The 26108-nt window shown below is 46.0% G+C and overlaps 1 protein-coding gene across 4 annotated transcripts in view; it reads left to right on the top strand.

Moving 5' to 3' along the window:
• Nucleotides 1-26108, top strand: part of JOSD2 (Josephin domain containing 2) — a 219702-nt gene that overhangs the window by 84272 nt on the left and 109322 nt on the right. For all 4 annotated transcript variants that reach the window (XM_078669711.1, XM_078669713.1, XM_078669712.1 and 1 more), the window contains one exon: nucleotides 16333-16573. In XM_078669711.1, the coding sequence (XP_078525837.1) occupies nucleotides 16416-16573 (158 nt within the window). In that variant the 5' untranslated portion in view covers nucleotides 16333-16415. The remainder of the gene's footprint in view (nucleotides 1-16332; nucleotides 16574-26108) is intronic.

Below are 26108 nucleotides of genomic sequence, written 5' to 3'. Positions count from 1 at the left end.
TAAGACAGCCCTGACGGAGTGAAGGAAGACTGAGTTGGAAAGTCTTCGGTGTCAGACTTTCAGAGGAATAAGTACCAAAGGGGGGTCACTACAGTGCTGAGGAAGTGAACGGAGTTATTGGGATTGATAAAGTTGGCGGTTGGGTTATAAAGTGGGATTCTCTTACAGAGGAGGAAGGGAAGAAGAATCTGCGGTTTCATCCTGTGCTAACGTTTGTTAAGGTTATAACTGAGCTGATTACGGTATTGCTTCTGCCAACTGAACAGATGAAGTTACTCATCTAAATGTGAGAAAGGTGCCACACAGTGGTTAGGAAGGTAACCTTCCAGGGTCTTATGGCCTGAACTTACCCATAGTAGTAGGCTGGAGTGGGTTAAGTGTTATTGGTGGGGATTGTTCCTTTATGTAACCTGAAAACCTCAGCTGGTGTGGGCAAATTATTGCTGTAGGAAGTGCATCCGAGATCAATTCTCTGTACAAAGATTAATGAGCTACTAAACTGAGATTTACTGATGTGACAGGACATGTGTGAAAAGAACTGGTAAGATTGCACAGTGTATTAAATTGTAAAACTACGGAGAAGAGAGAAAAGCTAACAAAGTATTTTTATAAAACAGCTCATATTTTTCCAAACTTGGTGTTGTGTCCTTATTTTTGAGTGGAATTGCATTGAGTTACTGCTGGGTGGTGTGCAATCTTTACACATGTGCCTCTATTAGTGACTGTCTTACCCTAGGCCAGGCTACCCTAGGTGACCTGACAACTCTAGGTCCAACACAGCCTAGCTGGCGTCAGATACCAGTAGTATGCGATCTTAACTGCCAACTCCCTACTTGCCACATTTCTAGCGGTGGGATGAGCTTAGTGGTAGATATCGTGCCACTCTTTGTCTGATAAAGTTCGTCCGATCTCCAGTTCCCAGCGCTTCTGGCCAGCAGAGCGCAAGGCAGGTAGTGGCGGGCTTAACATTTTATATAAATCTGTGATCGCCTGCTTGTCGGTCTTTTTGTGATGAGCCATTTCTCATATGACGTGAGGCGACGGCTCACATGGGGCAGCATGTCTTTTTGTGTTAGCCAGTGACAAATCTGGAAGTATTGGAACCGTTGCAGCGGCACCAGAGAATACATTTCCTTCAAGGTATCAAGCTGGATAAAGCCTTCCAGGTCAAACAGATGACCAGCCGATTTACATTCCGAGACTCGCCAGGAGCCAAACGCTTGAGGCTCCATCCCGGGGGGAAATGCCGGGTTGTCAAACAGGGGCGTAATCGGTGAGGGGAAAGTGGTGAGGCCTCTGTTTACCGCTACCGCATCCCACACCTTAAGGAGCGAGTGAGTAATAGGCGACTTTTTGAGATAAGGCGGTCTGTCGGAGCGCCTCAGGAAGGGGACCCTTCAGAGCGACATCCGGGCCATCGCTCGGTCCTGGAAAAGCCACTGTTTTTCCGATTGTGGGCGATTCCACTCGAGTAGGTACCGGAGCTGCATCGCTTGGAAGTAGCGACAAAGTTCCGGGATGCCCAGCCCACCCTCCAGAGGGGCCCGTCCAGCCAAATCCCAGCAAAGCCGCGCCCGCCTACCCGCCCAAACGAACTGCCGAATGGGGTCCTGCATTTTCTGAAGCAGACCTATCGGTGGAGTCACGGGGATAGTTTGGAACACATAGAGGGCCTTGGGCAGCAAGGACATTTTAACTGCCGCCACTCGCCCTAACCAAGATAAGGCCGCCTGCCGCCATCTCTTTAGATTCCCCTGAATTTCCGCAAAGAGTGTCGCGTAGTTTTGGTCTACCGTTTGTGCTGTGCTAGGCGTCAGGACAATTCCCAGATATGGCAGGGACGTCCGGGATGCGAGACCCCCGAATTGCCGCTCGCCTTCAAAGGATCTGCAGGCATTACGGCCCAGAGGGAGAATCCGAGACTTCCCCACATTCATTTTAAACCCAGAGACCTTCCCAAAGGCCTCCATATCCGTGAGGAAAGCCGGCACGGAACGCTTGGGGTTGTCAACCGCCACTAGTATGTAATCGGCATATAGGTTGATAGTATGGGGCTCCCCTCCAAATGTGATACCGGCGATATCCGGATTATCTCAAAGTTTTTGCGCGAATGGTTCGATGTAAAGCACAAACAATAGGGGTGAGAGTGGGCACCTCTGCCTGGTGCCCCGCCAGATATGAAAGGGTCGCGAGTCGATGCCGTTAACCCGAATCTTTGCTTTAGGGAAGTCATAGCAGCTGGCCACCCATGAGCGGAACCGTTCCCCAATGCCAAAGCGCGCCAATGTCCTGTCCAGATATCCCCAGTCCACCCTGTCGAAAGCCTTTTCGGCGTCGACAGATAAGAGAGCCGCATCGGAATTGTTAAAGTGGGCTTTGTCTATAAGGTGTAATATAGGTTTAGTATTATCGCAGCACTGCCGAGTGGGAATGAAACCGGATTGCTCGGGTTCTATTATGCCCGGCAGGCAGGGCCCAAGTCTCGCCACCAGAATCCCCATTTTAATATCCTGGTTGAGCAGGGAAATGGGCCGGTATGCGGCGCACTGCATAGTGTCTTTGCCTGGTTTAGGCAGCACTATAATATCCGCAGCTAGCATGTCAGGTGGAATGGAGCCCGGCCCCTGGAAGGAATTAAACAGTTTAATGAGAACTGGCGCCAACAACGGGCAGAAGGCTTTATAAAATCCGGCTGAGAAGCCGTCAGGACCTGGAGCCTTCAGCGGCTTAAGGCGTGCTATCGCGGATACCACTTCCTCCATCCGTATCGGGGCGTCCAGGGATGCGCACCAGCCCTGTTAAGTGCTGTAACCTGCGCCTCGCTAAGGTAGGCCTCCCCCTCCTCGGGAACTGATTCGGGGTCCGCATCATAGAGTGAGGCATAGAATGTTCGAAAGATTTCCGCTATCTGATCATCTTCAGTGAGCAGTTGCCCCCCTTGGCCCTGTATGCTGGAAATTTTAGATCGTTGAACCCGTGCCCTAAGTTTACTGGCCAACAGTCGCCCCGTCTTATCTCCCCCCCACATTATATGTATGTTTTAAGCGCAGGGCTGCGTATTCTGCACAATCAATGTCAAGGCCCGCAAGCTGTGCCCTGGCCGCCTTTAACTGATGCCAGATCCTAGGTGCCCCGGTCCGGCTATGTACCCGTTCTAATTCTTACACCTGCACCGTCCGAGCCTGTCTCCTGCCCTTGCGCTCTTTAGCCTCCGCTGCAGCAATTGCGATGAGATGCCCTTATACCACCGCCTTAAGTGCCCCCCAAACTGCCCCCACTGGGACCTCTGCAGTGTTGTTAAGACTCAAGTAGTCCAAAATGCTTTTTTGTATTTGCTGTGTGACCCCTTTGCGCTGCAGCAATGTCTCTCGAAGGCGCCACCTGCCTCTTTGTGCTGTCGAGTGAGGGATCGACAACTGAAGTGCGACCGCGTCCTGGTCGGAGAGGGCGACCGGGGTGATGTCAATGTCTGTGACGGGGGTACCCAGAAAATGATCCAATCTAGCATAAGTGTGATGCACATGAGTAGAACGTATACCCCGTGGAGTTGGGATGAGCCTCCCGCCAAAGGTCTAGGAATCCTCTACTGGTCAACCATTGCCTCCCCTCTATTGAGATTGACCCCGTGGTGCCAAAGCGATGGCCTGACCTATCCCTGCCCTGGTCCATCACCAGATTAAGATCTCCTCCCACCAAAGTGTGTCTCGATTGAGCTGCCAGGGCATCCTCCAGCACCCCTTTAAGAAAACCTTCTTGCTAAGTGTTGGGAGTGTATATCGACCCTAGGACCAGTGATCTGCCCCCAACCTGAACCCTGTACGCCAATAGCCTGCCCTTTATTTTGGCCACCTTGTCGCATACCTGGCCCTTAAATTGTCTGGCAAAGAGAAGAGCGACCCCCGCTTTCTTCTCCGTAGTGGAAGAGTAGTATTGCTGGGGGAAAGCCCTAGATCGCGTACGGTGCCAATCCCTAGAGAGCAAATGTGTTTCTTGTAACAGACAAATCGAGGCTCCCGACGTCTCTAAGAACGATATGACGGCCCTCCTTTTAATGGGGTTAAGTCCCTTCACGTTCAGGGTGATCATTTTTAAGACATCAGCCATTATGGGATCCTAGTTGGACTGCCCAAAGGATGAGTGGGGCCAGAAACTCCCATTGCCCTCCCGCACAGTACCCTAGAGCGACACACCGGAGCCCACCCTCCACTCCCGCCCCCTCCCCCGTCCCGAACTCCCAACCCCCGATCTCCCCCCACCTCCCTAACCCCAACACCGAAGCCCCAACTCTAAAACATAATCCCAGGCCTAGTAGTCCGTATCGTAGGCCTGTGGTGGATTACCTGGTGGATCGAGTTGTGGTGATGACCCCTACGGCCCCCGCCCCCACCCTGGGCCATGCAGTGGTGAAGTGTAAATGAATCATCCGTAGTGCAAATATCTCAATCCATAGTTGAAGTGTCCTTGGCGACTTCCTGAAGGGCCCGGACTCTCTCGGTTAACATAGTGTGCGAGTCCGGTTTCATAGTCATAGCTGGAGAGCACCTGCGTCTGACCGTCTGCCAACCACTTCTGGATGGTTGTTGGGAGGGCCCCGGTGAGGCGGGCCCCTCCGTCTGCTCAATCCCCAACAAAGCACATACTTCCTGGAGAGATCGTAGTTGATGCAAGGTGCCATTCCATTTAAAGATAAGTCGAAAGGGGTGGCCCCAGGAGTAAGGAGTGCCTTTGTCACGTAAAAAGTCTGTGGCTACTTTGAATGACTTCCTCTTTTGAAGCGTGATGCCAGAGAGGTCTTGGTTTAGGGCCACTGGTTTCCCCTGGTACTGTATGGGTTGTTTCTGGTGGGCTTCTCGGAGAATCTGTTCTTTCAGTGGAAAATCTGGAAGAAAGGCCAGTATATCTGGGGGGGGAGTAGGCGCACGACGCGGCAACCCCACCCTGTGCGCTCTGTCGATCCGAACTTCAAAGTCTGCAGCTTCCCCCAAAATGTTATGAAACAAGCCCTGTAAATATCCGGTGAAGTCAGTCCCTTCCTCTTTGAGAGGTACGCCGCGGACTCGTATATTGTTTCGCCGAGATCGTTTTTCCAAGTCTTCCGTGTGGGCTTACAGATCGACCTGCTGATCCTTCAATCTGAGGAGTTCTTGCTGGAGCTGCTCCACCTCACCACTGCGCGACTGGTCCCGTTTCTTCGATGGCCACTATTCTCTCTCCCCGGCCGTCAACCTCTCGGCGCAGTTCTTGGACCTCCCCCGCTATCTCCTGTTTTAGCGTTCGGAAGTTCTCCCGTAGAGAGTTGAACAGAGTCTCAAGAAAAGACCTTGTGATTGGAACCTCACCCTTTCCTGGGTCCGTATGCTGTTTCGGCGAGGAGGGAAGACCCCTGTCCCCCTTGGGTTGGCCTTTGCCAAGCATCTCCGTAAGCGTGCGTTCCTCTTTCTACCGTTGGCCTGCCATGATGCTATAGCTGTCACTGCTCGTGCTGCTCCTGCACGGCTCCCACCACGGTGAGGCCACACAAACCCCGCAGATGGTACACTCCGCAGTGGCGACTCTTCGCCCCCCCCCCCAAACTTGTGCTCGCTTGTCTCCTCCGCGTCGCGAGCTGGGACTCGTACGTCTCCGGGAGTGATCGTGCTACTCCAGGTAGGCCTCCCCTTGTCGTTCCACCCAAATCACCGCGGCAATCAGCGGGGGCCCGTAGCTCAGCTCGCACGTATCGGACCCTCCGCAGTGCAATCTCTGGGCCGAAGGGGCCATCCAGGCCCCAACACATTGCTCCTCCCTGCCCCCACTGCGAGATCGCCCATGGGCTGGTAGCAGATCTAGGAGGCCCCCTGTCCAGGTACTTCACTTGCGCTCAAGGCCAGGGCCCACCCAGCCCCCGGTCTGGGTCTTTAACAATCCACAGCGATGATCTGCTTTGAAATAGGGGGGGATTTCACATCCGTCTCAGATCTGCAGTAGTGTTTGTCCCGCAATTGTCCAGTAGGGGGAGGGTACCCCTCTCCGGGCCTGCTGCGAAGCTCACCGCTGAACAGGTGCTATGGCCTCCTGGCCCTCCTCGATGCTGGCACCTTACTTCCCCTGCTCACTGATGCACCCTCCGCTGTTGATGTAGGGCCAGGTGAGCCACCCACCTGACCCCTTTGAAGTCGGGGCCCACTCCAGCAAGTCGGGCTGGCAGGCCCCCGCGTCCCTCAGGTCACTAGGCCGCCCTGCCAGCACACACAAAATGACGTGGATGCGCTGTATCTGGCCCGGGCGCCCCTCGCCGCTGCTCCTGCCCTCCTCTCCTCTGCTCGCGTGGGGACCTCACCCCCGTGCCGAGTCCTGTGCAGTCCTCACCAAAGCCCAGAAGGAGGCCACCGGGCCCCCCCTCTTGCCACCGGGAGCGCCCAGGCCCCTCCGCCTCCCGCTGGGCCCGGATCCCCCGGGCTCGAGTTTCGCGCTGCCGGCGCTCACGTAGTCCCGCGGCTGCCCGCCCTGTTCCTTTCCCCTTCCACCGGGCTCCCGGGCGCCGCCAGCCGCCGACCTTCAAGGTGTGCTTTGATGCGGTGCCCCTGTGGACACCGGGACCCTCGATGCGTCGTCTGGGGGCCCGCGATATCCCGGTAGCATCGGGCCGCCCTCGGCACCTCTCGGCTTCCCTCAGTTTACTTCCTGGCTACTGCGGCGCCATTTCAGGACTGTCGGCGGCGGGCGCAAGATGTCCTCATTTCCGCCTCCCGCTGCTCCACAAATTCACCCCGGGGGCTCCAGACGCCTCACCACCGCTTCCCCTCTCGCACTGCTGAGGGGGGGGATGCAGCAAGTTTTAGCCCCTGGAGAGGGTACGTTTTGGGGAGCCTGTGGGAACTGCAACTGCCTAGGTCGCCATCTTGGCCACGCCTCCGATTGTGGTATTTTTTAAATTCGGTTTTACCCATTTGCTTGTTGGCGAGAGCAGAAAATACAGATATAATTATATGCGGTACATTCAAAGAAATGGTGGCATAAAGGCAAATCAATCAATTTATCAACCGGGCTGGTGCCTCTAAAAGGCCGATAGGTGTCTAGTGTCAGACTCATTACATATGACGGACTCACCCCACCCCGTTTGGCCTTTCCACAAATCACAATCAGTTTACGTGCCAGTGTGACCGCGAGTAAATCCATGCAGACTGCTGCTGGGTTTACAGCATGATGGAGCATACCACAGAAAGCTGTCTAAAAGTAGCACATCAGTGTCTCCATATACGGTGTTCTGCGCCTGAAAGGAGTACGTTGAGAGGCAGTGATTTATTTGAGGGCTCACCACAAAGAATCCTTAATTCTTCTCTTTCCTTATAGCTTGTAGTGACAAAGCTACATCGCTCTTTGCAATCACCATCGCATATGCCATGGAACTCATATTTCAGCAAATGGGTAGAGAGTGGGGACTCGTACAGATTAATGGATAATTTTTTAGATCAATGCAGATGTGCCGGAATCCTATTGAATTGTGCACAGTATGCTTTGATTAAAAGACATCTCCTGGGAAGTGTAAAATATACGTCTTCATTTATTTATCCGGAACAGGGCTGTGCATTGTGAATGTAAGCGTCACCCCGCTAATACGCACCACTTAAGATAAGCCCTTTGTATAGTATGTATATAGCCAACCAGTAACATTCAAAAGATTTATAAGAACAATTCAAAGTTCAACCTCTTGTGCTATTTTGCGCAAAATACCCAGCAAAAACCTCACAAATGCCTGCATATCTAAGATCCTATTTTTTTACATGTTGGTAGCGTGTTCAATTGCGTGGATGTGCTCGTTCAATGAAAACCAGTCGCTGGCAAAGCCAATAGGTCTTGCCTATGCAAGATCTATTGGCTTTGTCAATATTCTTTTTAGCAATATTGTGCAGCAGCGCTGGCTTCAGTGCAGCATTGCTGAAAGTAAAAAAACAAACACGCTATGATGCGTCCTACACGGGCTGTGTCATACAGCTTTTATTTTAACTTTCACCCATGTTGCAACATGTCTAAGAAACCTTGGCATAAACATTGGCACAGCCAGTAGATCCCACATGGGCAAGACCTGTTGGCTTTTTCAATGCTTATTTACTGTTGTTGTTAATCTTCCTCCAGCTTTATCCCACACTCCAAGTATTACCTCGCTTTTCCTCTGTTACTTTGTAGTTCGGGTTGAGCTTTCTAAATCACATAAAACGTCTTGTTAGTCAAACTGGCCAAACCTGCAACAGGTGCCAGTGAAGACTGGACACGATTATTGTGTTAAGTTAGGTTTACTTTCAGGAGGAGATGTGCAGCTTTGTTTCCGACGTGTAGTTAGCATTTTACTTGTCCCGTCATTTGGCTAAAAAAACACTTAGTCCATGGTCTGAGCTGTGTAATAGTACAGAATTCCCATATGTGGGAAAAGAAAGGAGTCAATATATCAAAGTGTTTTTACATACTACCGCTTGCCTACCCCCTAGGATAAATATGCTTTCAAGGGGCAGAATTCCTAAATGTCTTGTGTGAGACTCGCTGCTCAGAGGTAACTGTCCTGGCTAAATACCATGACTTTATATTGAGCATTTGTGCTTAATCGGCAAAGATTAAAAACTGGGCATTCCACATTAATAATCTGTATACACAAAGCTGCTGATACCCTTGTGCCTTATTCAGCGAAAAATGTCTTAATCCTCCACGGTAAGGGTTCCCTGTCATGCGGACAGTGCTCAGTTGTGAAAGAATGAGCACCTGGGGCAAAGTTATGATCATGCTAAGAATGTCTGGATTGCAGAATACCAAGGCCACATAGTCACCCCATGCCTCTGTAACCCGCCACCAGACCTTTATTTCACTCTTTCAGTTTCTTTTAAGTCTTTGCTTTCTCTCCTTTTGTTGCTGTTTTTCCATCTTTTGCTTCTCCCTTCGTGTATCCCTTTTGTGTTTTCCTCTCTCTTGCTCTGGGACAAAGTCTGGTGAGTTAAGTGCTAGCGGGCCTCACCTGCAACCACCGTCTCAAATTAAGCACTGGATGGAAATGATAATGGGGAAATCGACAGCGCTTTTTCCAGTTAATGACTGGCTTCCAAAGAATGGGAACAGTTATGTTGCATTCTAAATCCATTACAGTCATTTGTACACCCGATTTTGGAGATGAAGCAGAACATGGTTTGTAGAATTACTGTTCACTTGCATTAAACTCGGAACTGATGGTGTTTCTCCTTCTAACTTTGACACAAATGAATTGATCTTTTTGAAATGTTGGCACTTATTCCTGACTGAACACTCTATTCAATTAAAAATGTATTGGGCAGGTTTTCTTAAAGAGAGAGTAATACTTTTTGTGTTACCGGTTTGTTTTCTGCTATTTATTATTGCCTTGGCTTGCTCATAAATTCTAATGTTTGACCTTCCATGTAAGACAGTATCCTTGTTTATGAAACTGTATTTTAAAGATTGAGACCTCATTCCAACCCACCACACTCATCCATAGAGTGAGACCAGTTTCCAACATGTCAAACAGATCAGCTGCGAATGGGGTCATAAATATAAACAAGTGCACATTTCAAAAGAGGTGAGGATGTTCTGCAACTGTTTTCCATAGTTACACATCTTATGTTACCTTCAACCTCTGTGTCACCTGAGCATGTGGGGCAAGGTAATAAATGGAAAAATAATTTTAAAAGATGGCTTGTGTGACTCCAAAGACTATGTTAGACAACGTACTTCTCCAGTATTGGGGTGTCTTTCATAGATTCACATGCCTGAATCATTCCCCGTCGTCGGAGTGGGAGTCCCACGGTACATAAAAAAAGCAATAATATGCACATAATAACCAAAAACCTTGGTAATAACCAACCAGGAAGTAAAGTAGCCCTAAGCTTCAAGAGCAAAAACTACCACACTCATAACCATCCTAGTCATTTTGTATAGACCAAACTGCAGCCAATCAGGAGACAGCACCCACCAGAATGTTCTCCCCAGAGGCTCAGGCTCTCACATTTTTTACCGCACGTCGTGTGAAGGGAGTCTCCCTGAGCTCTGGTCTGTACTTCACTTTTCTGACTGGATTTCTTCATCCAAGATGTCTTCTAATAAAAAATCTCTCTTCAGGCCTTGTGAATCCTGTGGAAAGCTTCGGCTTTTTATAGAAGATCCCCACAAAAAGTGCATCTACTGCCTTTCTCCTGATCATGAAGTGAGAGAGTGTAAAATCTGCAGGACCTTCCCTCAAAAGACCCTTCAGAGACAGGGAGGGACGACTTCTTTAGTGGCTACAGAAGATTAAAGACCAGGACAACCCCCTTTCTGAAGTGGGAAGTGTGGCTTCAGGGTCATCTGTATCCCAAGAAAGAGGATGGCTGAGGAAGATCTATCTTCCACTGGGGCTAAGGTCTTGAGAAAAACTCAGCCCTCAAAGGACTCTAGTTTGCCTTCTGGAAAAAAAGGCTTATCCACCTTCTAAAACGTCATTGGTATCGCCCCCTAAAAGGACTGGAAAGTCTTTGGCATCTAAGAGGCTTCCTGAGAAGAATTTTCCTCAGAAGAAGAAGTCTACGCCCCGAAGGAGTCGTCGTCAGTTCCATCGTCATCGATTATCATCATCGACAGCACTTCAACGTCGACAGTCACCTTTTCATCTCCTAAGCCTAAGATGATAATGTCGTCAGCCTCTTCGCCGTCGACGCTGATCTCTGTGGTGGTAAGACCTATCTCGTTGATGAAGGTAATGCCCTCCATCGTCGACGCTCCGTCGACGAGCGCTCCGTCGACGAGTGCTCCGTCGACGAAGACTGGCTCGACGTTGATGACCCCACCGTCAACGAAGACTGCCCCGACGTCAAAGATCACACCGTCTGCGAAGACTGCCTTGTCGTCGACAGCTTCATCGTTGACAAAGACTGCCTCGTCGACGAAGATTACACCAGCACTTAAGTTGACTGTCTCGTTGACGCCATCTCTGTCGACGATGGCACCGTCGACGACAGAACCGCTGACGCCACGTTTATCGATGTGTACAGCACTACAAGTATGGTCTTCCACACTATCTACAACCTCCTTTGCGGAACCGATTTCATCACCTTCTCTGCTTGTGAGACGTGGTTCATCATTACAAACTCTGTCACCACTTAAGTTGCCTGACCAATTGTTGGATTCAGATGAAGATGAAGAGCAATCAGATGTAGACAACAGATTCCTCACCACTAGTAGTCCATCTGAATTACTTATTAAATATCAAGAGGAGGATCCAGAGGAGGAACAGTTCTCTGAATCTGTATGTCAAGCTCCTACCAGGGTGCCCTCAGCACAAATGCCTTTGGCCCTTCTTAATAATTTACAATACATGTTAGATGATTACTATCGTCTTTTTCCTCCATCAGAGTCCGCAGCATCTCTCTCATCCACTCCGCTGCCTCAGGCCTCTACATCCACGTTCAGATCTCCAAGCCACCTTCTCCAGCACCATCTCATCATTCTCAGGAAGCGAACACCACGGATGAGGATAGAGAGGAAGGAGAGGTGGATGACAAATCTAGTCTGCCGGAGTGGGATGACTACCAAATTCAGACACCGTCCCCTTCGGCTCCAGCTGCAGCTAATTCGCCTCCAGTAGACATTGGAGGTTTCCATCTCCTCCTGGAAAGAGCGACTAAAAGATTCCTAATCCCAATGGAAACCTAGAAAGACGAGTGCTTTCTTTATGATTTTAAAGATCAGCCGGGAAGGCAAATCAAAACTATTCCCATCATTGACTTCATATGGAACGAGGGTTTAAAGATTATGGCTACACCCAATTCCCTTCCGGGTGTATTGCCCCGCTTAGACAAAAAGTACAAGGCACCCGACAATTGTCCTGCATGCCTAATAGGGCAACCTAAGGCTGATTCGGTCGTTGCTCAAGCGGCGCAAAGATTGGCCAGGAACCCCTCTTCACCTATTTGGCTCCACCTGATAGAGATGGCAGGCGTTTGGACTCCATCGGGAAGAAGGTCTTCACGATGGCAGCAACCACTGTATGAGCTGCAAACTCCCTAGCGATATTAGGGAGATACAACAGGCAAATGTTGTCCGACATCTCCCCCTACGTCGACATGCTACCAGAACCGGTGAAAACTGAAGCAAGGCAAATATTGAGAGAAGGTGAACTAGCTTCAGCAGAGATGATCGACGCAGCAGTAGACGTAGCGTCTACTGGTTTTAGACAGCTAGCGGGTGCGGCTGTTTTTAGGAGACAGGGATGGCCAAAATCCACATTGTTTCGCCAGGAGGTCCAGACCAAGATAGTCAACATGACTTTTGATGGCGAGTTTCTTTTTGGCCAGCATGTTGATGAAGCCCTACAGGCTATTAAAAAGGACACTGAAACGGCGAGATCTTTGGGCAGTCTGCAGTTTTGCAAGTCGTCCTTTCGAGGGGCTAAAGGGCGTGGTTCCTTTTCCAACAGAGGAAATTACAATCAACAAAGGTCATATCACACCTCTCAATCGAACCAGAGGTACCAACCCTACAAACAACAATCTTACGGACAGCCGGGTAACTCTTACACGCAGTCCAGAAGGAAGTCCTCCTACCGCGGAAGAGATTCCAATAAACAACAGTGAGACATGCCTCCTGCCACCATCTTTGCCCTCCCCCAGTCAAAAGTTGGAGGAAAAATATCCCGATTCTTCTCGAACTGGTCCGCATTTACTACGAACAAGTGGGTCCTGGATATAGTGGCCAGAGGACACAATTTAGAATTCTTGAAAGTCCCCCCCCGCCCCCAAATTCTCCTCCCAAGGGCCCGCCTCCAGCTCATATCAAGGAGTTGTTCACCCAAATACAGTCAATGATACAGAAGGGAGCGATTGAAAAAGTCCCTTACTTGCAAAGGGGAACAGGTTTTTTTACTCAAGATTTTTCCTCATAAAGAAAAAAACGGGGGAATGGCGTCCCATCCTCTACTTGCGCGCCCTCAACAAATACTTAAAGAAGTTGACCTTCCGAATGTTAACACTTCAAGAAATACTCCAACTTCTTTCTATGGGGGATCACATGGCCACCCTCGACCTTCAAGACCTTATATTCATGTGCCGATCCTCCCCAAGCACAGAAAATTCTTACGATTCAGAGTGGCTGGCAGGGATTTTCAGTTCAAAGTTCTCCCCTTTGGACTTTGTTCAGCGCCCCGTGTTTTCACAAAGGTTATAGCTCCGGTGGCAGCACATCTTCGCTTAGAGGGCATTCAAATCTTCCCATACTTGGACGATTGCCTTATCAAGGCCAGTTCTTTCACAGCAGCAAGCGCACCTCTTCAAAAGTGCCTGTCTCTATTCCAGTCTCTGGGTCTCTCCATAAACTTCGAAAAATCCCATCTCATTCCATCTCAAAGAAAGTCTTTCTTGGGAGCTACACTGGACACCCATCTCGCTCAGGCTTTCGTCTCAAAAGAAAGACAACACAAGATCTGCAAGATGGCTCGCCTATTGCAACAAAAAGAGTACGTTTCAGTTTGGATATTCAAATCTTTCCTAGGGATGATCTCATCATGCATCCCTCTGATTCCCAACTGTCGTCTCCGAATGAGACCTTTACAAGAGAAACTCAAACTCCAATGGTTGCAGGTTTCGGGGTTGTACGACGACTTTATCCGCATAACTCCTCGTATGAGAGAAGTCTTTCACTGGTGGACTCAAGGGAAAAATTTGCAGGCGGGATTTGCATTCCTGGCGGGAGTACCAAATTTTACCATCACCACGGGTGCTTCCCTCGAAGGATGGGGTGCACACCTTCAGGGAATGACCTGTCAACGGAAAGTGGAATGTGCAACAAAGGAAGTGGCACATCAATCTCCTAGAGCTGCGAGCCATTTTCTTGGCCTTGAAGTCCTTTCGAACAGTCATCCAAGGGTCCTCGGTTCTAATTCGGACAGACAATACAACAAGTATGCATTACTTAAACGAACAGGGCAGTACAACATCGGCCCTTCTCTCCCAGCAAGCCCAGGAGATTTGGTATTAGGCTTTGGATCACAAAATCAATCTTTCAGCGGTTCATGTTCCAGGGATATCCAATGTACTAGCGGATTCTCTCAGCAGATCTGCAATATCCAATCACGAATGGGAGATCCATCAACCGACGCTGAACCGAGTCTTTCGGGAGTGGGGTCACCCTGATCTGGACCTGTTTGCAACAATTCAGAACCGCAAATGCCTTCACTTTGTAAGCTGGCTTCCCCACAAGGACTCATGCGGGGATGCGCTTTCGATGAACTGGTCTCAGATATATGCATACGCCTTTCCTCCGATTCCGTTGGTTCCCAGAGTCATCCGCAAAATGAAGAGACCGCTGTGTCGCCTCATTCTTATTGCTCCCAGGTGGCCGAGCCAGTACTGGTTCACCTAACTTCTCCTTTCAGAGTGTGATTCCATTCAGTTTCCACCAATACCGAACCTTCTGACCATTCAAGGGGGTCAAATTTGTCACCCGGACCCAACCTCTTTGAAATTAGCAGCTTGGCTCCTCAACACATTGAGTTCGCACATTTAGATATCCCTGCGGATTGTTAAGAGGTTTTAGCAAATGCTAGAGCACCTGCCACGATTAAGACATACAAGCTCAAATGCAAGAGATTCTGTGCCTGGTGTCACTCTGCCAATTTACATCCAATTCATGCCAAGCTAGAACAGATCTTGCCATTCTTTCTTCATTTGGTTAGATCGGGTTAATCTCATTCCACGCTGAATGTATTTTTGGCAGCCATTTCGAGATTCCGTCAGGATGGCTCTAACTCTTTATTCTGCTAGAATAATTCAGCATTTTTTAAAGGACTATTCCGAATGTTTCCTCCTATTCGACGTCCACCTCCATCCTGGTATTTAAATGTGTTGCTCACTCAGCTCATGCGTCACCCCTTTGAACCTATTCATAAAGTGGATCTCTAGATTCTTTCATGGAAGGTTTCTCTACTTTTAGCGCTGACGTCAGCAAGAAGGGTCAGCGACATTCAGGCATTCACGATCAAGTCTCCTTTCTTACAAATCAAATTCAGTGGTGCTTCGTACCAATCCAAGCTTCATGGCTAAGGTTCCCTCAGACTTTCATCTTAATGAACCAGTAATTCTAAAGACATTTTTTCCAAATCCGCAAACAGCAGCAGAAAGAGCTTTGCATTCCCTCGACATCAGGAGATGTCTCAAATTCTATCTCCAAAGAACTGCAACAATGCAGAAAACAGATCAGCTATTCGTACCATATGGAAGGCTACGTCAAGGTTACGCTGTATCCAAACAGACTATAGCCCGTTGGATGTCTTCAACGATTAGTCTGTGTCATCAACAGGCGGGAAGGCCTCTACCTTCTATGCCAAGAGCACATTCTACAAGAGCGGTCTCCTCTTCCACCGCTCTCTTTGCTGGTGTGCCTCTTCATGAGATCTGCAGAGCGGCAACTTGGTCCAGCAGGCACACGTTCACCAAACATTACTGTTTGGACGCTGCAAGTGATGCATATACTTCAGTGGGACGAGCAGTTCTCCTCAATCTTTTCAAATAAGTTGAGCCTCTGTTTTCCCTCCTCCACTATGCTCTTTTTAGACGCTTATTCTTACATGTTATTCTCTTTTGCCAAGTGTGCATTTGTCACCATTATTGTATTTATATACGTTTAAGATTCTGCTCATACTGCAGTGAAATGCATGTTTGCATATATACTGTGATACAAAGAGCGTGTAATGAGCATTATGATTTGTACTGCTATCTACTCTGATTCAGGCATGTGAATCTATGAAAGACACCCCAATGCTGGAGATGAACAATAGTTACTTACCTGTAATTTGTGGTTCTCCATTATTGGTGTCTTTCATAGATTTGCATGCACCCGCCCACCTCAGAGGCTCCTCAGGCGATTATGTTGGCTTCACTCCTGTGCGAGAAAACCTGAGAGCCTGAGCCTCTGGGGAGAATATTCTGGTGGGTGCTGTCGCCTGATTGGCTGCAGTTTGGTCTATACAAAAGGACTAGGATGGTCATGAGTGTGGACGGTTTTGCTCTTGTATCTTAGGGCTACTTTACTTCTTGGTTGGTTATTACCAAGGTTTTTGGTAATTATGTGCATATTATTGCTTTTTTTATGTACCGTGGGACTCCCACTCCGACGACGGGGAATGATTCAGGCATGTGAATCTATGAAAGACACCAATACTGGACAACCACAGATTACAGGTAAGTAACTATTGTTCTTTCCTTTCAATTAGGCGCGTGGAGTTGATGAGGTACAGCCAATACTGAGTGATGTGGAGGAATGCTGAACGCGAGGACCATTATTAATACCTTTTCCTTTTGTTCTCTATTAAAAATTGTTTTATTCAAGGGAGGACGAGGACAGTGCATGGTTGCCAGTAGACACCACCCAGCATTCAGAGCTGCGGGAACGGGTCCTCTTCTTTCTTAGGAATGTCTCAGGCTCCAGGTCGGCCTGCTGTCGATGAAACAATGGACGGTTCTATCTACCACGAGCGGCAGCGTCTCGAGCTCTGTGCCATCCACGCACTCAACAATGTCCTGCAGTACAAGCACTTCAGCCAGGAAGCAGCTGAGGAGATCTGCAAGAGGTACTGATGATGCTTCTGGCAGAAAGATTGTTGAGAGGCTCAAAATGCTCTGCCTTATATTGATTGGCTCCATGGAGCAATGTATGCTAGAATTTCATAAAACTATGAACTCTTTCAGGGATGTACATTGAAATAATTTGCACATTGTAGGACATTTGAAGTATCGGCCATAGAACTTGAACACACTTGTCTACTGCTAATCCAAGGTGCCTACCAACCCTACTTGGGAGATAGCACACTAGAGCAAACTATTCATTTTTCCTGGACATGTGCGCCTTCTGTCATAAGGTCCTGCTGAACTGGGGAGGGACAGTTTGGGACTGAAAGAAAGGCTGTTTCTAATGAAAGCTTGAGCAGCGGACTGAGATGGGTAAGAAGATGTGTTACAGAGGAGCTTCTTTTCCCTACCTTCCCCTATTGCTTCTGACTGTTGTAGGGTAGGATGCAGAACGGCAACCTGCTAGAAGGATGTTTTCATCCCAACTGGAAAGCAATATGCCTGATTGAGGAAACCTTTTTTCACAAACTGGTCTGTTTTTCTGATGGAAATTAAGCCACACGTATGTTTGGAACTAAGGCACACCTACCTATAGGGAAAAACCCCATGAAGTAGTCGTGTGTAACCCGCCTAAAAACTCCAGAAAATTAAAATAAATTGCTCCTGGGGAAATGGCATGCCTATGGTAGAGTTTTTAGGTCTGGCCTGACATTGGCGCTGTCTGCAAGATTCATTGTTGCCAATACTTTAACATACATGTAGTGGGTCTCGGCTCATCCTCAGCGGAGTAGTACTCTCTGACTTGATGCTATTGACCATTTGACGTATTTTCCTCCTCCTATTAATTCCTCAAAAGTACAATCATCACTCACTCAATTTGTAGAGCTTCTGTCCCTTAACCCCTTCCATGCTGATGACGGCTCCCGGCCGTCATGACCGCACCCGCAATTGGAATGTGCCGCACAGGCGCAGAATCGCGGCCACGCCCAAGGGGTTAAACCGCGCTGATTGTATTTCTGTGTGTTGTTTGTACAAATTACAGTTTAGCAGCTCCTTCTTTGCAGCTCCAATTTAAAGTACTAGAGAGCTCTCTTTCTTTATGTGCTTTGCTATTGTTAAAGATATCCTAATTTGCTCTGGAGGAGTTCACGTTACAATAGCAGCACTTCCCATGTTTGTAGACTTGGTGCCAGGCAGTGTTTCTTCTATATGCACCGCTTAAGACAGCCAGCATGGTCTTTCTTTTTTTTCCATGGGCCACTCCTACACTTTGTTTCTTGTTTGTCACGTTGTTTGAAGCAGTACAGCTCCAGGTATAGTATCAGCACCTGCATGAAGGAACCTGCAGTGAATCCGTGAAATACTTTGTTGTAGGCCCAACACAAGGTGAGCACCTCAACACTCAATGTTGTGTTGACTTGTTTCTGTCACTTTTAGATCCGGTTATGCCTGAATAAAAAAAGTGTTACCGGTGTTGGTGATTCTCCCGATTTTATTTTTATCCTTTTAATTTTGCCTTCGTATTTTACCTGAATACATATAATACCATTCCAACATGGCCCCCTGCTTTGGTAACGCAGCTGCTTATATCTTTTATTACGTGGCTGTTGGGTGTGTCGAGTGTAGCTTAAACATTGCAGGCTGTTGGCAGTGTCCATTGAGTGCTGGAGTCTCTAGGACACCGACGTTTGTTTTGCATTCATACATGGATTGTGTTAAGGGTTGGCTCTCAACTGCCATTCCATCCTGAGAATACTGCCAAGTAAAGTTACTTGGATAGTTTTGCTAATTGCATACAATTATTTAAAATCATTACAATGAATGATCCCAAAATGGTGCATTATGGGGCAACATTAGAAATATGCTTCAGAGGCTGGTTGTGCCATACCCAAAGTGGAATCAATACAGTAGCGTTGCATGCACATCAAAAAGGAATGCGGATGTTGCCTGTTGCTGCATCTCAGATACTTTCCTAAACCATTGGCAAAGCCAGTAGGTCTAGATTTAGGGCCAGATGTAGGAGGCCATTTACCGACCGGTAAATGGGTATTTGTGATGTAGGGGCATAATTTTACAGATTCAGTAAATTTACCGAATCGGTAAATTTACCGAATCTGTAAAATACCGAATTGGTAATTTTACCGATTCGGTAAATCCAAGATGTAGGTAGCACTGTTTACAGTGCTACAGGCCTCCAGAATTCGGTATTTTACCACAGAATCTTATTGTGTGGTAAAATACCGAATTCAGGTGTGCATGCACATCTGTGCATGCACACCTATGCCATGTGACAGACAGACATGCCCTTAGGGCATGTCTGTGTGCCACATGGCGCACATGCCTGTATTTGGGGTGCTAGAGGGTGTCAAAGTGACACCCCCTGCACCCTTGCTGGAATCGGTATTTACCGAATCGGTAAATACCGATTCGGTATTGCCCATTGATTCCTATGGGCTTCAATGCCCATAGGAATCAATGGGCATTAACGAATCGGTATTTACAGAATCGGTAAATACCGATTCGGTATTGCCCATTGATTCCTATGGGCTTCAATGCCCATAGGAATCAATGGGCATTAACTAATCGGTATTTACAGAATCGGTAAATACCGAATCTTAACGATTCGGTATTTACCGATTCAGAAATACCTACATCCCCCCCCCCCTCTATTTTACCACTTCTTAAATACCGAATCGGTAAAATTCGGTATTGAAGAAGTGGTAAAATAGAATTACCTACATCCAGCCCTTAATGTACTAATGCGTCAAACTAAAGTTGTCTGCAAATTCTACTTGCATGCCTTTGAACATCCAAGCCAAGCTGAAGAACACTAAATTACATACATTGGCAATAAAAGGTACATTTTCCTGACACAATCCGTTTCATGTGTTTCATCACGTTTCGCAAGTGTGAACAAGAGAAAATGGCTGAGTTGAGCCCTTATGTTTGATAGCTATCACTCAGAGGCAAATGCCAGGCCTGGTGACTCTGTCCTAATGTTTCTGCTGCATGGATCTTTGTGTGATCCTAAGTTCTGTTTCTATACTCAGAGGGTCCCCATAGCCTATTGAAGTCAATAAAAATGAGCACCACTGAGTTGAGTAATAATAAACATCCCTCCTGCACCACAGGATCTTCATTGATAGTTCTAAATACTACAATAATTCCCCACTGCATGCATAGACCTCTAAACACTTCATCTTCAAAATCTGTCCATATAATGATGTACACAGGGTGCTATTGTCCGTGTGATGAGCAGCACCCTTCGGAAGCCTATCAAAGGTAAGTTGTTTCTGAAATTTAGACCAATGTATTCTTATAAGAGGCTAAGTGCAATGTGATAGGCTTACATTGTAAAAGCTGTGAAATTAAACTGCTGTCCCTTTAAGGCTGTAGGGGATTTCGCTACCCCTGATGCATTGTACTGGCAGCTGCCTCTCAACGTCTGTTTTCGTTTTCAGTCTCGGAGAAAGATTCCAGACATTTGGAGGTTTCACCTCTGATTTTCAGGGAGATGTCGCTCTAGAACCTATTTTTTCAAGTTTCACTCCATGCCCCCCGCTACCATCACGTGCGGACAATGGCTCTTGGTAGGCAAGATGGCGCCGGTGATGTTCACGTTTATAAACTGCGATTTAACAGGGGGAGGAGAGCTTTTTCTGTTGCTGCCTCTAAGCCCTGGACAAGAGTCTCACTCTCTTTTCTGCAAGACCTTGAAGACCTGGCTCTTTACCACCTAATTGTTGGGAGCCTTCTATGTATCTGCAACCTCCGGCTCTATCTGCAGTGCCTTGATGCCTTTGGGCAAAGTTTGCGCTTTATAAGTCTAATATTCATTCATTCATTCATTCATCAACAAAGTGAACCTCTTTATCTGCAATTTCCATCTATGTTTTTGTCAGGATGCCTTGACTATTCAGCCAGTAGGTCTAGATTTAGGGCCAGATGTAGGAGGCCATTTACCGACCAGTAACTGTATTCACATATTTTTTAGGTTCCGCACTTCTCAATATAAAGAACAGGCTGTGCAATAGAGACATTTACCCATTTTGCAACCTTGGCTCTCCTTTCGGCCCTCTTTTAGCCGAAGACTGGGACTGGGACTGTAGCGTAGCAAATGGAAGGGAGAAAAGGGTCATCTTTGCAGATAATTTCCATTGAGCCTAAGACTGGCCCAAGGGAACGTTCGGGTTTACACAACATTAAAACACCCCTGTAAGCCCTATTAAGATTCTTAAGCAGCCAGACGTAACCTTGTACAGACCTTTGCACTTTGTGAGTCCAGTGATTGAGTACCTCCTTATTTAGTTGAGTCTCTAGACAGTGATTTCTATTCTATACACAGAACCTGCCAGTTGTTAGTCGCAAAGGAACAAGCCACAAAAAGGGGCATTTACTTATGGCTGTGACCAACAGTGGAAGATGTCACAAGCTGTTTATATCTGCCTTTATGTCAACTTAGGCTACTTGCAAGTGCAGCTGGTATACATAGATGGTGGAACTGAGACATAACCTATACTCTCTAGTAGACTGGACCAGACCAAAGACCCCCTCTGTGGAAGGAATAAGCTCCACCAAGTGGAGACCACTCTCCTGCTTAACAAGCAAGCAGTCAAAGGAGCACTGTTGCCTCAATAGCTGGCCAAAAGAGAACACAAGACACTACAAAACACTAAACGAAATGCATAATCTTCCAGGGGAACATGCTGTTTTAGTTGTGGATATTCATGTGCTTACTAGTATACATCCACATGGTTTTTGTCAGAATGGCTGTTACCAAACTTAACTTACCTATTTTTCCTTGATCAGAAAATTTGGTGACCCGAGAAATTAAATCAGTGTATCAGAGGGGACTTTTCATACAAAAGGTTCCTTTTTAGATGCTTGCAAATACAGTCACCGGTCTGAATGTTGGCACGTCCTCTCAGTCTGATGTCCCAGGGGCCTGACATTCTGTTTGCTTTTACGTTACAGTGATCATGCCAAGTAGACTAAATGGAGAGAAACTGTAGAGTACAAACAGAACAGGATCTGTAAGTGCTCATACACAAATAGACCATAAGTACATTATGTCTTGCTGCCGCCTTTAGTGCTAGAAACGCCTGCAGCACCCATGGAAAATGATGCAGGAGGTATACTTATAATAATGTTAAAACGTTGCTGGAGATCATATTTTAAATATGGTGTTCACCTTTGCCCCCCCCCGTGTACACAAGAATATTAGTGAAGTTGAAAAGTTCAAAATGAACCACCACATTAATAAAAAGAAGACACAAGATGTCAAAAGCTCAACGAGCTGTTGGTCTGTCGATAGAGTGAGCCTGAAATGTTTTTTATGTGATCTCCAGAAACATATACATAAATGGGTCCAAGGTTAGCAGGCAAATGTGCAGTAGCCTGAATGAGTGGCCTCCCATTGTGGCTAGTGGGACAAGGGTTTGAACGCTGTCATGCGAACAGTGCAAATTGTAACACTTTGAGATACATTTTCTTCAAATGTGGTCCTTGAAGCATCTTAAATTCTTGGCAAAATAAATCCTAAAAGAGGAACGGCACTGGATGATAATTCTTTTTTTGCTGATGAGGTATTGATCTTTACAGGAAACTGGGAATACATTAATGATTTACTTTCCACCTTGGAACAAAGGTGCCAATAATTGTAGATTCATTTCATACCTTTTTATAAACCGCCACTAAATAAATTGTTCAGGTGCAGGGAACTGTAAAAAGCTTGAATTTATTCGTCCTTGTTACAGTTGTTGCTTTGCAATTGACTGTAATGATAATTCACCATTTTTAGAGTCCGTTTAATAGCTTCTCTCTCTCCACCTCACACTCTCTAGCCATACCCTATGGATAAAAGCATTATGTATAAATTAATGCTTTTCTCTGAGAGACCAATTCCAAAAAGATGTATATTCATTCCTTTGTTTGGCACATGCCTCACATGAAGAGAGCAGAAAACACAATTGGGTTCCCTATATTCGTTTTTTTGCTTTTACTTTTTGGGGGGAACAGATACATTTTCTTTCAGATACTTCTACCTGCAGAGTCTCAACCTGCTGAATGTACCCATGCACTATCCTGGATCCGTACATTTAAAAAAATTGTTTTCATTTATTTTAATTGTTATTGCAAGAGAAAGTTTAAACACAAATATTACAGATGCATAACGAAAATAACTATAGATCGTTCCGCCATAACTATAACAGAGGAAAACAGTACATAATTAAAGAATAAAAAAGAAGCAGAGCCTTTGAAAAAACGAGTGAAAATTAAGCTGGTCTCAAAAATTCCGTTATACAAATCAAATGAACGTTCCCCAAATCTTTTCCCTTCTTATCAATGACCTACATCCTCTTAAATTAGCTAATGCGATTTCCATTGTGTGGATTTCCTTGACCAGAGCCCACCATTCCATAACATGTGGAGGCTGAGTAGAAATCCAAGACCTAGCTACAACCAGCCTTGCACAGGCATATAGTATAGATATCAAATCTTTGTGTACTGTTAGTGTCCTGTTTATCTAGTAAAATCAAATGAGCGGAGAGGGGCGGGGATACAATTTGTTTCGTCCTTAAAGCCTCAGTTATTCCTTCCCAAAACAGGGCAAGTGCAGGACAAGAAAAAAGCATATGCTCTATACCAGCCGCTTCCAAATTACATTTAGGGCACTTAGTGCGCTCATTAGGTTGATTACCTAATAACCAGCTAGAGATTCTTTGGGGAGTATAGTATAATTGGCAGATGGTTCTATATAATTGTAGCCTTAAGTTCGAAGAATGAACTACCTTATTAATTTGACAGAGAGAGGCAGAGATCTGATTAGAACTAATGTTAATTCCCAATCTGTTAGACCATTTAGCTGCCATTTTCCCACAGTCCTCAATCTTACCTAAAATTAAATAACCATAGCTCTCACTTATGAGTGACTTAGTACGATCTGAGTACAAACATTTTAATGATTCTGAGTACCCGACTTCGACAATTTTCATTTTCCGAACTAGGAAGTCCCGAATTTGAATATATTTGAAGTACATACCATCATTTAGATTATACAAGAGCTTCAGTGAGGTAAATCCTAATAGACCATCCGACCCATAGAGATCTCCCAGAATGTTAATGCCGTGCCCTGCCCAAAGAATCCCTGCTCCATCTGAAAAAATTCCAGGCAATCCAGGGTTTCCCCATAATTGTAGTTCAGAGTTAAAAAAAAGATATCTTATCCAAGATCATGATTTGATTCCAAATCTTTATAATGTGGTTTGCAGTCTTGAACTTTACTCGTTTAAAGTAGTTTGGGTCATGGACACGCAACAAAAATTGCTTACAATCTGTTCCCAACATAAATTGATGAAAGAATAACGAACGTTCACTTTTCATAAGACTACGTATTCTACGGAAGAAAGTTGCAAAAAAATACAATCTGTAATCTGGAAAATTTAAACCTCCTTTTCAATAGGCAATTTCAAAAGCTTGATTGATCTACGTGTCTTTTTATAGCCCCATACAAAACTGCTACAAATGCCGTCTAGTTTTTAAAAAAAGAGAATTTTAGGTTGCAATGGAATAGCTCTAAATAAATAGAGAAATTTAGGCACAATTTTCATTTTAATCAGATTAATACGTCCTACCAGAATAAGTGGTATCTTATGGCAGTTTTTTAAGTAAAGCGTTACTTCCTTTAAGAGCGAGTCGTAATTCAGTGTTAGTATTTCCTCAATGTTCGCCGTCATTTTTATTCCTAAATAAACAGCATTTGAGCATAAGCCAAGAACCGGCACCACCGGTTTGTAGTTGACAATAACTTGAGTTTTGCTTGTATTTAGTTTATAGCCTGAAATGTCCCCGAATTTTTTTGCTTCCTCAATAATCACAGGAATAGCCTTAGCTACATCAGTGGTAAAGATCGCAATATCATCCGCAAATGCGGTTATTTTTAAACTATTCCCGCCATGTTGTATAGGGATGATATCATCTTGAGCCACCAATGAGTTTAAAAAGGGCTCCATAGAGAGGGCGAACAGCAAGGATGACAAAGGGCAACCCTGCCTTGTTCCCCTTTCTACCGGAAAATTAGAAGAATCGGTACCTGCATAGCTAATGTTAGCCGTTGGACGATCGTAAAGTGAGCGAATCCATCCTAAATATTGCCCTTGCATACCATAAGCCCTTAGTACTGCCCATAGATATTCCCACCCCACCCGGTCAAATGCTTTTTCAGCATCAAGCATAACCATTCCGAGTGGGGTGAGATTAGTTGAAGCTACATCAAACGCTGTAATAGCCATGTTGATGTGGGCAGTGGTGTCTCTCCCTATTACAAACCCATGCTGTTGACTACTAACCAATTCAGGCATAAGAGGAGCTAGCCGATTGGCCAAGATTTTTGCGAAAGCTTTTGCGTCTGAGTTTATCAGCGAAATCGGTCTGTATGACCCACATTCTTCCGGCGTTTTTTTTTTAAAAGAAAAAATAAGATTTTCGCAGTTTTCCATGACAGAGGGGCCTTTCCAATTTCTCCAATAGAATCTATTACTAGCTCAAGAAGAGGCAGCAATTCCTGAATAAATATCTTATAAAGTTCTATGGGTATCAAATCATCCCTAGCCGCCTTACCCGAGGGCAAGGAGAGAATAGCAGTTTTTATTTCAGTGAGTGTTATCTTTGAACTCAATTGTCTAATTGCTTCATTATCCCGTTGATTAGGCATATGTGAATTTAGATATTGAGAGAAATTCTCCTTAGTAGGGTTATTTTCTGAAGTATACAAATTGCGGTAGTATTTAACGAATTGATCTAGTATCTGATCAGCCTGGTTATACATGAAAGAATCAGAACCCTGGATTATTTTAATATTGGTTCTAGCTTTCTTGTCTGCCACTTTATAAGCTAGCACTTTGCCTATTCTGTCTCCACCTTCACATTGTGACAGTTGGTATTTATGAATTTTTGCACTATATCTCTCCCTTAACGTCTTCTTAACTTCCGATTGCAACTTCACTAGCTCAAGTCTTAGTTCCTCTATATTTGATTTTCCTTGGGTGAGAGCCTCTACTAATTGCTGCTCCACCGATAAGATATTAGAAAATATTAGCTTTGCATCTTTCCTACTCTCAGAGTTCTTTTTTAGGACATATTGTTGGGCAAAACCTCTTATGCTGCATTTACAGGCATCCCAAATGGAAATTATTGCTGCAGAGTTCAAATTAATTTCAATGAATTCCTTGATGTGTTCTTTTAATTGCGAAATGAACAATGCATCTGTGAGTAAATATCTAGGAAATGTAAATTGCCTGACCATTTGTTTCTTATCAGAGATGTTAAATTCTAACATAATGCAGTTGTGGTCCGATGTTATTCTCGGGCAAAGTTCTATATTACAGTTTCCCAAAATTCGATTTGATGCCCAAATCATATCTATCCTGGAGCATACTTTGCGAGGCGCTGAGTAGTACATGAAACCTGCTACATTAGGATGTTTGGAACGCCAGACATCCTTCAAGCTATGGAGCCGACTTAGTTCTAATATAGCGG

This window comes from Lissotriton helveticus, chromosome 12, assembly GCF_964261635.1.
Source record: "Lissotriton helveticus chromosome 12, aLisHel1.1, whole genome shotgun sequence".
Classification (NCBI taxonomy): Eukaryota; Metazoa; Chordata; class Amphibia; order Caudata; family Salamandridae; genus Lissotriton; species Lissotriton helveticus.
The sequence above is the reverse complement of the archived record's forward strand: the minus strand, read 5'-3'. Positions and strand labels throughout refer to the sequence as shown.